The following is a 12718-nucleotide window of genomic DNA, read 5'->3' on the forward strand; positions in this document are numbered from 1 at the left end:
TAGTTTGTGATGAAAAATCTGAAAAAATTAGACATAGTTAAGTGGTCTCAGAAATATTTTTGCTTTTGTGCTGTTTTGCAGGGTTTTTTTGGCCATCTGATTAAAGGACTTAAATATTGTCATGTAGTTCAGCAGAACTTCCTTATAAATTAGTTCATTATTGCCTTTATTCAGGTATACCCCAGATTAAATTTTACCTCCCCAAATGTAATCCTGAACTCGAAAAGGCTGTTGGAAAACATTTAGCTTCCAACTTAATTTTTTTAATTATAATTTTTTCTGGGGAGAAGAGCTAAAAATACAATTTCTAAGTGTGAAAATAGATCCAATATGGGGTTCTTATAATACTAGCATGGCCAGCCTTTATGCTAGAAGTTTGGCACAATAGATAAAAGTCTGGATTGGCAACAGGACCGTGTGTCCAAGGACAAGTTAATTTGACCTCATTCTCTGAGCCCCAGTTTGCCAGTTTGGAAAATGGGGCTATTTTGCCTGTAGTAGGTATCTCACAGTTCATTGTTATGATCTTCAAAAGAGATAACATACACAAAATATTTTATACCTCCCAACTCCAAAACCTTTGCTTTGTTAACCTAACCTTATCTGTGCTTAAAGTATTGTTCTGTCAGGATGGACAAAGCCTCCACAGCAACAGATCCCAGTCACCCTCACCCCTAAAATGCCAACAGATGAGTTTAGGTAATATTGGCTGCTTTTGTCTTTTCCCACAATATTATAGTGTTAAATAGGTCAGCCACCTTCTGGAAACTCATTCTGGGCTCTTTTTTGACTGCAACAGCTTTGGGAAGAAGCCAGTTTAGTTTAAATACCTGTAGATGCCCCTGCCCCCCCCCCCAATTAAGCATTAGAAAACCCCAAAAATATGGCCATTAAGAAATGATCATTTAAACAGAATACATTTACTTATAACTGACAGGAAGCAATGGACAAGAGCATGGAAAGCCGTGATCACCACTACATCCTAGAGCCTGTGTGCGCATCTGCCCTTTTGAAAAGAAATTGTTCCAAGGAGCCTCTGAGGTCCCGGCACACTCCTCGAATTGAGTGTGATATCCACCTGGAGACCATCCCCCTAAAGCTTTCTCAGGTAGGCTCTTTCTTGGAGGGAGCCTTTCTTCTCCTTGTCAGGTGTGTAGGGAGGAGGGTGGGAACCCAGCAAGGGCTGGTACCTCATTTCTGGAGTGGAAAATAGGTAAATCGGTATGTAATCTCCCATTGCGTAGTTGCCCCTTCTGATGTGCCTTTGTGCATGGACACACATATACCCTCTACTTGGCTCTGAATATTGAGCAAACATATGACATAATACTTGACTTGGAATTAATTACCCATTTTGCATTGCTCCTTTAAAATGCATAGGTATCTTGATTAATGGGAAGAAATTGTTTTTAATTTAGTTTTTTTCCCCCCTTTTGTGAAAAGCTGCAGTATCGGCAAATTATGGAATTCCTTAAGGAGCTGGAGCGAAAGGAGAGACAACTGAAGTTTCGAAAATGGAAACCCAAAGTAGCAATATCCAAGAAGTGAGTAATTTTACATTTTTAATCATCATTTAGAAGATACATTTTATGAAGGTGATCAATTAGATTTCCTTTGACCACATGTCTACAGAGTTCAGAAATAGATTGTGCATACTTTTATTTAAACTCATAGCTCATGTGGAATAGAGCCTAGTAGAAACATTATGTTCTTATAAGGGTGTTACTGTTTTATTGCCCATTGATGTAGTTCAGGGGGTTCCTTCTTGGAGAGTGTAATAAGAATTGGTGAAATTGTCAGCTCAATTTAAATTAAAGATTATCGTTGCTGGAGTTGAGTCCATTCAGTTGTCCTTTCTTTGTTAGCTTCTACTTTATATCCTTTTACTTTGATGATTTGGAATATATCCAGCTTTTTAACTACCACAGCAAAGTATTTCTAAGAATTTTCTAATAATGAGTTTTCCTTCTATAGTTTCTGGGTTCTATGTATTTCCATTTATTTCCTTAGAAGTTTCCCATATTAGGTCTTTAGTCATAAATTTCTTGGAAAGCACCACAAAATAGGCTTTACTATATAACATCATCCCTTCCACATCATGACTTTCCCCTTTGAGGTTTTGCTATATTGTGAATATGCATAAGAAATTAAATGGGACTTTTGGGGGAGTTTTGTGGAAGCTGTAGACAGCACATGAAGACCAGCAGATGACACAATTTAGGAACTGAAAGATGCACACTTAACCCAAAAATTTATAATAAAAGTATTGTAAACATCTCATAAAAGAAAAAGAAAAAAAATTCAGACCTTCTCTGGTACAAAGGGAGGGCCAAAAAATTTATGCATATTTTCTAGATTGGGGGGGTGCAGTGTCTCTAATCCTTACAATGTGGAAGGCATAACTGCATCATTTTATTGGAAAGAAACAGTGACAAGGATAATAAGAAATTATTGATTTTGGTTTGGAAAATCTAATATAAGATTGGGGGTGGGGGTGGGGGACAATTGATTGACATTCCTGGATAGGTTTTTTGGTTTAAGTTAGTATTAAATAGAACATTTTGGGAGCAAAGACTGAGGGATAGTGAGGGAATGTGACCCTGAAATTTCCCTGGTAGACACCTGGAATTAAAGGGGAAAAATATTCCTAGTAGCTGAATTGATCATCTTTTCCTAGTTTATAATGTAATTTATTATTTATGAAATATTTCAGTTGCCAGGAGTGGTGGTACTTTGCTTTGAATGCTAATTTGTTTGAGATCAGAGAGCAGAGGAAACGAAGTACTTGGGACTTCGCGTTGCATAGGGCCCGTGATGCTGTCTCCTACACTGATAAGTATTTCAATAAGTTAAAAGGAGCCTTGCTATCTGCAGATGAGGAGGTAAGAAAATGGAAAATAACTAATAAGTTGACTTTTTGTGAATGACTTAGCAGTGGAGATCATAATAGAGATGGCATTGTAGCTTGTTGTCACTTGTCAGAGAGGATAAGGATGTTTACATAAATGTTGTACTAAAATGGATATACAGCCATTGTTTCTTACTATTTGTTAGATTTTTTTTTTCTTATATGACAAAACATAGTTGTTCTTAGTGTAGGAGGAGCAAATAGCTTGGACTTCCTGCCTTAAGATGCATTTATAATGTGGAGGCTTTGAGTCCTGAAGTGCACCATGAGTTAGAATGAGGAGGGAGCCTAAATGACCATGGGTTATTCCCATTCATATCCTCTCTAATTTCTGGAAATGTGGGGCTTTACTCCCTTGTTTATCCAGGCATCTACATTTTAAAGCTTGCCCATTTGACTGAGAGTCTTGTCGCTATCAAATGCCATAGGTATCCCAGTATCTGCTAACTAGAACTTTGGCTTATATCTTTCTCAATCCCAATCATCATGAAGAAACAAGATTACTTTGGATCTGGCAGCTCTTTAATGATAATAATAATAGTTGACATTTATATAGTGCTTTAAGGTCAGCTAAACAATTTACATGTTATTTCATTTGAGTCCTTTGAGATGAATGATAATTATTAAAATATTTTATGGATGAAGAAACTCAGGATGATAGAAATGAAGTGACTTACCCAGGGTTACCTAGCTAGTAAGTGTCTGAGGAAGGATTCCAAATCAGGCCTTCCTGACTTCAAGTCTAGTCTCTACCCACTGACCAGAGCTCCACCTGGCTACCCCAGTAGAACATCAGTCAACATGTATTTGTTGAGCACCTTTTATATGCTAGGAATCAGAGGTATAAAGAATCAAACAGTCTATTCTCAGGCTCACCATGAGCAGCTATGAAAGGATCACAGATGTACAGAGCTGTTGCTCTTGGCGTCAGGACAAGAACAAGGCTTTTACCATACCTTGCTCTGCCAATAGGCAGTGGCAGTAGGAAGTTGGAAGGGCTTTTAGTGGCTCTTTATTTGCTTGCTGTAATTTTGTTAGGCTTTTTTTTTTTTTTATATAAGTCACTGAGCTTTTCTTCATTATTTTGCTTTGGATGAGGTCTCTTAGTAAAGCATTTCATTAACACAAAGCATTATAGAAAAATCAAATTATTCCAGTCAAGAGATATTATTTTGTCCTTTGATAAGACTAATAAGACAGGACCAGTACAGTTTGAAAACTGTTCCCATCATTTTGTTCCCAACATTTTGTGTTCTTAGACTTTAATGGCAGGTTTTTTTTTTTAGCACTCTTTACTGCCTGTCTTAGTAACATCTCTAACACAAAAGGGTAAGGGCTTAAGCTAATGGGGTTAAGTGACTTTCCCAGGGTCACATTGGGCTTAGGCTAATGGGGTTAAGTGACTTTCCCAGGGTCACATTGATGGGAAAGTCCTCTCAACTTCATGTCTGGCACTTTGTGTCCTAGCTTCCCCTGGTTCAGCAATAAGCTCCCCCCTCCCCCCAATCCTTGCCTTCTGTCTTAGAATCAATACTAAGTATCAATTCCAAGACAGAAGAGCAGTAAGGGCTAGGCAATTAGGGTTAAGTGTCTTATCTGAGGTAATATAGCTAAGAAGTGTCTGAGAACAGATTTGAACCCAGGATCTCTTATCTTCAGACTTGGTTCTCTATCCAATGAGCCATTTCCCTATTCCTGGTTCATTAATTCTTGAAAACTCCTTTAATATTAATGCCATTGACATTTGAAACCTAACTCAGAAGTGATGGGAAGAAACTAAACATAATTTTACTACTTATGTTTTTAAGGGTATAGTGAAGGAGGTGAGAGGAGATGAATAGCAAATTTATGATGGACATAGCAAGTGAACAAATATAATTTCCCTTTCCTTAACTTTAGAGAGACTCCTAAAACAAGGGCTTTAAAAACTATTTGGGAATATAAAATAATAGAATTTCTTTGTTTGTTTCCTTGTATGTCTTTGACTACCATTGTGCTGTTCCAACTAGCACAAAATAACTTAGCAGGATTTAAACTACAAAGATTCTGTCCTAACTCATTTGCTGTATGAATTATTAGTGGGCCAGAGCTCTACTTATTGGGACACAAATGTTCTTAGTGCTGTGTGTATACTCATTAATCCTTTTTAAAAATGGTATGTTACAGCCTTCAAATGAAATATTAAAGCAATCAGTTGTTGTAAACTAGCAACTATTTTCCAACGATTAAAAACTACAACTATTAATGTTTGGCTAAATGAATTTCAACACAAAAAAAATACCTTAACTTATCAGACATTCACTCTGAGTCTCCTGGTATTTTTGTTCAGTCTGGTCATTCTCATTAACTTTTTCTTTTACATAATTGTCAATATTTATCATGATTTTTAAGTATATGTCATGTTCTTAATTTTTCTTTTAAAAATACTGCTGTTTGATAATTACATATTTAATATAACTCCTAGACATTGTGTTATTATTATCCTTGTTGCTATCATTCTTTATTTTATTTTTTATCTGGACCTGTGGCATACTAGTATAGGGAACTTTCAGTGTGGAAGCTTCTGCCACAGATGTATTATCTGTAACTCTCTAAATTTGCTTGGGGCACCAAAGATTGTAGCTGATTTGCCTAGAGTCACACAGATGGTGTATGTTAGAGCTTCTTCTTGGATTAGGTCTTTATTAAGTAAGCCATACAGACTCTCACACCAGATATTGGCCTAGATCAAATGGAATGTAGTTAATTTGTGAGAAGGCTGTTTTAATAACAAACAAGACAAATACATATTCAAATCTGACACCAAATGTAGGAGAGACACATTGGTTTATTTCCTCCCATTGGAGTGTTAAGAGCATGCTTACTTAGGTTTATTTTTTTTTTTATTTTAAACCCTTAACTTCTGTGTATTGACTTATAGGTGGAAGAGTGGTAAGGGTAGGCAATGGGGGTCAAGTGACTTGCCCAGGGTCACACAGCTGGGAAGTGTCTGAGGCCGGATTTGAACCTAGGACCTCCCATCTCTAGGCCTGGCTCTCAATCCACTGAGCTACCCAGCTGCCCCTTACTTAGGTTTTTTGTTTGGATATTCAGTTTGATTCAGGCTATGAAACCTCTTGGTGTTTCTGTGGGCTAGGAGGAAATGTGTCGAATCGAGGAGGAACAGAGTTTTGAAGAGCTAAAGATTTTACACGAATTGGTTCATGACCGATTTCACAAACAGGAAGAACTGGCAGAGGTAAGAAATTATTCTTCTCTCAACAGCTTATTTAGAATGTCATACATCTTGTATTGCTCTATAGGCACAAAATTGTCCCCCCAAATCTCTGATCCTACTGCCTGCCACCTCTTCTTCATGGCAATGCCTATGGGCTCTGAAAACACAGAACAACTCTCACTTTTCTCTTTGGTGTTCACATTTGCTTGTGTTTTTTGATTGGAGCAGAGCCTACGAGAGCCTTTTTCAAATTCTCCTGGAGAATCCCCTGTAGACCCAGAAGCTGGTGGAGGCAGTGGGATGCTACAATATCTTCAGTCTTGGTTTCCTGGATGGGGTGGCTGGTATGGTCAGCAAACTCCTGAAGGGAGACCAATTGAAGGGCTAGTGACAGAAAAACAAGAACAGTGGAATCCTGAAGAAATTCTGGGTATGTTTGGAGCTAGATTTTTACATTTCTATTCTTTTAGAAAATATTTTCTTAAGCTGAAGTGAAATAACTAGTGAGAATGGAATGGAAGAGTGAAGAAGTATTTATAAAGTATATAAAGTTAACCCCCAACCCTCCCCCCTCTTTGATCCCATGACACTGGTCTCTTTGCTATTCTTTTCACAAAATGATTGACTTTCCAAATCCAAGTATTTTCTTTGGCTGTTCCTCATGACTAGAATCTTTCTCTCTTCATCTTTGATTTCTGGCTTCCTTCAAGTCCCAGCTAAAAACCCACCTTCTACAAGAAGCCATTCTCAGTGCCCCTTAATGCTAGTGCTTTCCTTTTTGATAATCTCTGATTTGTCCTTCCCCTTTCTCTCTTCTCTCTCTCTATCCTCTCTGTTCCTCTATTCCTTTCTCCCCCTTTCTTCCCCCTCATCCTTCTCTACCAAGTACTTTGGCAGATAGTTCTTGCCCCCAAGGAACTTATATTCTAATGGGAAACAAGACATGGAAGAATAGGAGCCAAAGAGAGGCACTTTAATCTGGAAAGTGGCAGGGATGGAGAATGAGACTGTAGGGGAGTAGACTGATGTACCCTATCCAGGATCAGTGACAGAGTTGATTTGATCATGGTTCCAGAACTGGACAAGATTATACCTTTGGTAGCAAGGTGGTTAATCATGACTTTGGAGGAAGTAGGTAGAGAGTAGAGAAGTATAGTGGCTGCTATTTTCCTGAAATAGTGGTCCTGGAGAGGCAGCCACCTATCAGAACAAGAGGGGGCCCCATGATGGAGTTGTTTCATTTGTGTATATGCCTTCAGATTTTTGTCATGTGATTAAAAAGTGTTGGGTCAGGTAGGTGGCTTAGTGGATAGCCAGGAATAGATAGAGTGGTCCTAGGTTCAAATATGGCCTCAGGCACTTCTTAGCTGTTTGACCTTGCACAAGCCACTTAGTCTCAGTTGCCTATCTTACTGTTCTTTTGCCTTGGAACCAATTTTTAGTATTGATTCTAAGAAGGTAGGGGTTATTTTTTAAAAGTAATAGTAATAATAATCAAAAAAATAAATGTTTGGAAATTGCTTGTCTGGGCAAAAAGGACAAAAGTCTCAAATCCATTGTACTATATACAGTTTCATAGAGAATCACAGTAGTAGATGTTGCAGGAAAATTGACAAGAGAAGATCAAAGATTTTAGATTCTAAATTGGCTCCTGGAGGGTCACTCTTAAATCTCCTAGCTACAAATGCATACTTAACATGGAGTATCAATTTCTTTTCTCCTTGGTTTTATAATCAGATGTTGAAAGGCTTCATAAATTATTACTTCCTTTTTCCTTAAGAAATCCACATTTTGATTTAACAGATATTTTCCTAGCTCTTTTTCTGTGTAAATTGAATCCTTCTCTTCTAATTATGGAGGAAAAGTATTACATTCATAGCTGAGCTATAATAGTTCTTAATCTCTAGATTTGAGGCTACTTTTGAGCTTCAGTCTAAGGCCAGTGGCCTTCCTCCCACCTACCATTCTTGGCTCTGCTCATAGTCTGTGCAGTATTTTATTTTGTGCTTAAGTTAAATGTTTTATTAAAAACTTAATATAAGTACAACTAAACATGCTTAGTGTAACTACTTATGCTTTAGTGAATTAATTTCATTGTATAAAGTATCATAACTTTTCACATAATTCTCTGAGTGCCTCTCCGAATTCTTAGTCCATTAATTTTCTTTAAAAAAAAAACAAACCCCAAATCCCTTACCTTCCATCTTAGAATTAATACTGTGTATTGGTTCCAAGGCAGAAAAGTGGTAAGAGCTAGGCAGTAGGAGTTAAGTGACTTGCCTAGGATCTCACAGGTAGGAAGTATCTGAGGCCAAATTTGAACCCAGGATCACTTTTTTCTAGGACTGACTCTCAAACCACAGAGTCACCTAGCCATCCTGCCCTCAGTCCATTAATTTTCATTCACTTTCCTCCTATCTGTAAGAGTATGTGTTTCATTCTTTTAGGGAGATCTTGGCCTCTTAGTTTTAGGGCTGGAATTGAAGTCAGGATGACCTGGATTAAAATCCCTTCCCTGTTATTTGTTAGCTATGTGAACAGGGGCAAATCACTTAACCTCTCTGAGTTAGCTTCCTCATTTATACAATAAGGATAAGATAGCCTCATAAGGTTGTTAGGAGGATCAAATGAGATAATGTAAAGTAAACTCTTTGCAAAACTTTAAATTACTATATACATATTTGTTGTAATTGTTCTGATATAATTTTTATCAGCATCTTTGCTTTGCATTATTTCAAAAAAGCCTTTATGTATTTCTTTATGTTCCAAAGAGTTCCTTCTTTCCATGAACAAAATGAATTCTTCACCTGCTCTATGGGAGTCTATCTCCATTCTTTTCTTCTTTGTTGTAGTTGAGTATTGTCATAACTCTCCTCAGAATGCCTGAATTCTCATGAATAAAAATGCTTTATTTTATTCTATTCTATTCTATTGCTCCCGCTCCTTAGGCACTGAAGAGTTTTTTGATCCAACTGCAGATGCTTCTTGCATGAACACATTCACAAAGCGAGACCATGTCTTCGCTAAACTGAATTTGCAACTACAGCGTGGAATGGTCACTTTGTTACATCAGGAGAAAGGGGCTCCTCCAGAGAATGAGAGTGCTTTCATGCAGCTTGAATTTTCAGGTAGGGGAGAGACATTCTTCCACCGACTTTTATCTTTCCAGACACCATACACTTACTGCTTCCCAAGTGTTTAATTGGTCAGGAAATCAAAGCCATCACCCTGTTTTTGTTATTTCACTTAATTCTTCATTTCAGCCCCTAACTGGCCACTTGGCCAAGTTAAGGAAGAATTTGTGAAGGCTGAATAATAAATAGTGCCAAATTGTTGAATTATATTCTTGTGCTAACCTTTGCAGGGAAGAAAAAACTGGGCTGGCATGAGCTTTTTGTGAACTAACAAACTGGACTTCTTTGTCAAGGTTCTTTACATAGTAATTATGTTAGGGGAGTGAGACAGCTTGGTGGAGTGTAGAGAACACTGGATTCGGAATCAAGAAACTTGGGCTGATATCCTACTTCTGTCACTTATCTACTTGTGTGACCACAAGCAGGCTACTTTACGTATAGGTCACAGCTACCTCATCTGTAAAATGAAAAGAAAGGTTGAATTAAGCTCTGTTTGAAATCACTTTTAACACCGAATCATCTGATCCTTAGACTGTAAGCTCTTTGAGGGTAGGGACTGTCTCTTGCTTCTTTTTGTATCCCTAGCACTCGGCACAGAATATGATAAGCCCTTAATAAATGTTTATTATGTGAATAAATAATGCAGATATACATTCTGCTTAGATCTGCCCTTGAAATTTTAAGATGCATATCTATTGCATCCCAACCCAATCATCAAGCCTTGTGATCTGCCTTGGTAAAATTGTAAAATCTGAAAGTATTAGTGATATGTCCAATTTGATGGAGCTAAGTAATTCTCTCATTTGTCTCTTTCAGATGTGAAACTCTTAGCAGAATCCCTACCCCGGAGGAATTCTTCTTTACTTTTGGTTCGATTGGGTGGATTGTTTCTCCAAGACCTGGTGACTGAAGGAACAATGTTTCCCCTTCTTGTCTTCCCTAATACTGTAGGTTCCACTGTGTAATTCCACATATACCCAGAGTGTTGCCAATTACCTTTTTAAGCTGTCCACCTCTTAGTGGTAGAATCGACTTAAATTTATTTGTCACAAGTTTGGTGATGGTACTTGTTGAAAGGTGTTGTTGAGAGGAATATTTACATCTTTTTTTCCTTAAGTCCTAAAGTCACCCAGAATTGTTTTAGAGTAAGGTGCATTCTCTGATTTGGAAAAGAATGTTGTAAGCACCTATTCTGCTACATTTGGAAGCTAATAGCTGAATTTCTTCATTTCTGACTCTTCTATTTCCTAGGAATACCTTCTAAACCTGACAGGAAAACATATTTTCCAAGCCAAGGGAGAAAGAAAAATATCTCAAATGATCCTTGGCCCCATCAGGAGAAGTGGTATTAACTTGGCCAAAAAATTAAGTTGTTGATTTTCTTAACTACCACTATATTCATAGCTACTTAGTTCTAAACTTGGAAGAATCCAGTTCCCTTTCATATTTTATTCAGAAATTGACTGAAATGATGACTGTGCACAGAGCAGGCTATTGTGATAGGATTAAATAAGTAGGATACATGGCCTCTGACTTAGCAAAGACTCAAGTTCAGTAGGGGACAAATATAAGCTGATGGTAGAAGCAAAAAACAGTATAAAGTAATTTATCTCTAAGTACAAAACTTCTTTATAAGCAACTGTAAAAGGCTAAAGAAAAATGCATGTTGTGCCTAACTCTCTTACCCTCTTGTGTATTCTGTGTTGTGAAATTTAGCAAAAAGAAGTTGGCAGTGTCTCACAATCTCTTGGTCTCCAAACATCATCTTCAGACAAGAGTGATCAGTGTCCTGGTAATTTTTCACATGTTTTTGAAATTATAGACTTTTTTTTTGGTAGGTTAAATACACTTTTTGTATTGAGTTGAATATAGTGCATTTCCTTATTGTTCTAACTTAGAGATTAGAAGAATAGAAAAATATATAGTAGGACCTTGTTTTACAGGAACTCAACACATGCATATTCAGTGTATGTGTTTGGCAATTGAAAAAAGACAAATGATTAAAATAATTTAAAAATATTTTATATTAATAAAATAATAAGAAAATTTTAATTACATGGAAATTCATACCTTTTCCCTAAGTAGTGTAAAGTTTTGTAGCAGTATGCCCAATCACTCTCCTTCTTGCTCTGAGAAGAGTTAGTGTGAGTCATTACATTGTTTTGTGCCAAACATTAGCTCCCATGTCAACTTATTTTTTTTAAACCCTTCTGTCTAAGAAATGATAACTGAGCATCAGTTTCCAAGGCAGAAGAATGGTACAGGGTAGGCAATTGGAGTTAATTGACTTGTCTGGGGTCACACAGCTAGGAAGTATCTGAGGCCAGATTTGCACCCAGGACCTCCCCTCTCTAGGACTGACTTCTTCCACTGAGCCACCTAGTTGCCCCTTTGCTTCAGTCTTTATCTGGAGTTTTTGCTTGTAACAAGTCGTGTCCGAAACAAGAGAGCAGTGCTTCTTTTTGTTTCATTAATGCTATTTAATTATTAATAATGGTTCCAAAGTACAAGAGTAGTGATGCTGGCAGCTCTGATAAACCTAAGAAAAGTTACAGTGTCTAGATCTGGTTGTGTAAGAAATACTTATTAAATAATGGATTTTACTATTATGCATAATTTTCAATTTATATGAAGAGTCTTAGAGAGTATTGGTTGTATAAAACTAAGTACTGCTGCAATGCATTCAGTTTTGAATGATGTTGTTTTGGCCATGCAAAGTGATTTCAATCCAGCTTTTATTGTGTAGTTTGTTATATTGGCCATTTAGCAAGTTGTTAATGTAGGAACCAGTAAATAAGAAAGGTGCTTTATTTTCCTCACTTGTAAAAATGGTGAGGATTGTACCAGTTTTCTTTGTGATGTTTTAACAGTAGAAATCATTGTAAGGTCCTTAGCTGATTAACACTGTGTCATCATTCCAGATAGCCAAAGAGATAATTTAGCACATTTCATCTCATTTATAGAATTTCTGTCAGTTATGATCTCTGTGTTATTAATTAAAGGAAGTGCATCTTTTTGCCATCTTTCCTTCTTAGATCTGCTTTTTCTTTCCAGCTACTGATCCAGATTCTCCAGTTTTTGAGATGCTCTATGAGAAGAATCCAGTACACAGCCACTTTGAGAGGCGACTGAATGTCAGCACCAGGCCCTTGAATATTGTTTATAATCCCCAAGCCATTAAGAAAGTAGCAGATTTTTTCTACAAGGGAAAGGTTCATACCTCAGGTTAACTTTTTTGGTTTTTTTTTGGTTTTATGTTTATATTCTTTTAGTTTTCTAATTTTCCTAGGTTTTCAAAACCCTCAGCTATGTACAAGCAGCAGTAAGAAAAATCAGTATAGTAAATAATGAGGTTTTCCTTAGTTCTTAAATTATAGTAAGAATCCTGTTGCCACTTTTGGCAAGAAAGCAAGAAAGTATTCTATTCTCCTCAACTTTCGTTTCCTCAGAATCCATATT

At 37.0% G+C, this 12718-nt stretch overlaps 1 protein-coding gene and 1 non-coding gene across 3 annotated transcripts in view; one reads left to right on the forward strand and one right to left on the reverse strand.

The window, feature by feature from the left end:
• The window catches only part of VPS13D (vacuolar protein sorting 13 homolog D), a 364180-nt gene that overhangs the window by 29025 nt on the left and 322437 nt on the right, over positions 1-12718 (forward strand). For both annotated transcript variants that reach the window (XM_044667757.1, XM_044667758.1), the window contains exons 7-15: positions 938-1108; positions 1444-1544; positions 2714-2882; positions 6045-6146; positions 6354-6555; positions 9074-9253; positions 10076-10206; positions 10976-11051; positions 12314-12484. In XM_044667757.1, coding sequence (XP_044523692.1) covers positions 938-1108; positions 1444-1544; positions 2714-2882; positions 6045-6146; positions 6354-6555; positions 9074-9253; positions 10076-10206; positions 10976-11051; positions 12314-12484 — 1303 coding nt within the window. The remainder of the gene's footprint in view (positions 1-937; positions 1109-1443; positions 1545-2713; positions 2883-6044; positions 6147-6353; positions 6556-9073; positions 9254-10075; positions 10207-10975; positions 11052-12313; positions 12485-12718) is intronic.
• LOC123243465 lies at positions 714-818 on the reverse strand. Its single transcript, XR_006505987.1, has one exon. It is a non-coding gene; the product is annotated as a small nucleolar RNA SNORA16B/SNORA16A family (small nucleolar RNA).

This window comes from Gracilinanus agilis, chromosome 3, assembly GCF_016433145.1.
Source record: "Gracilinanus agilis isolate LMUSP501 chromosome 3, AgileGrace, whole genome shotgun sequence".
Lineage (NCBI taxonomy): Eukaryota > Metazoa > Chordata > Mammalia > Didelphimorphia > Didelphidae > Gracilinanus > Gracilinanus agilis.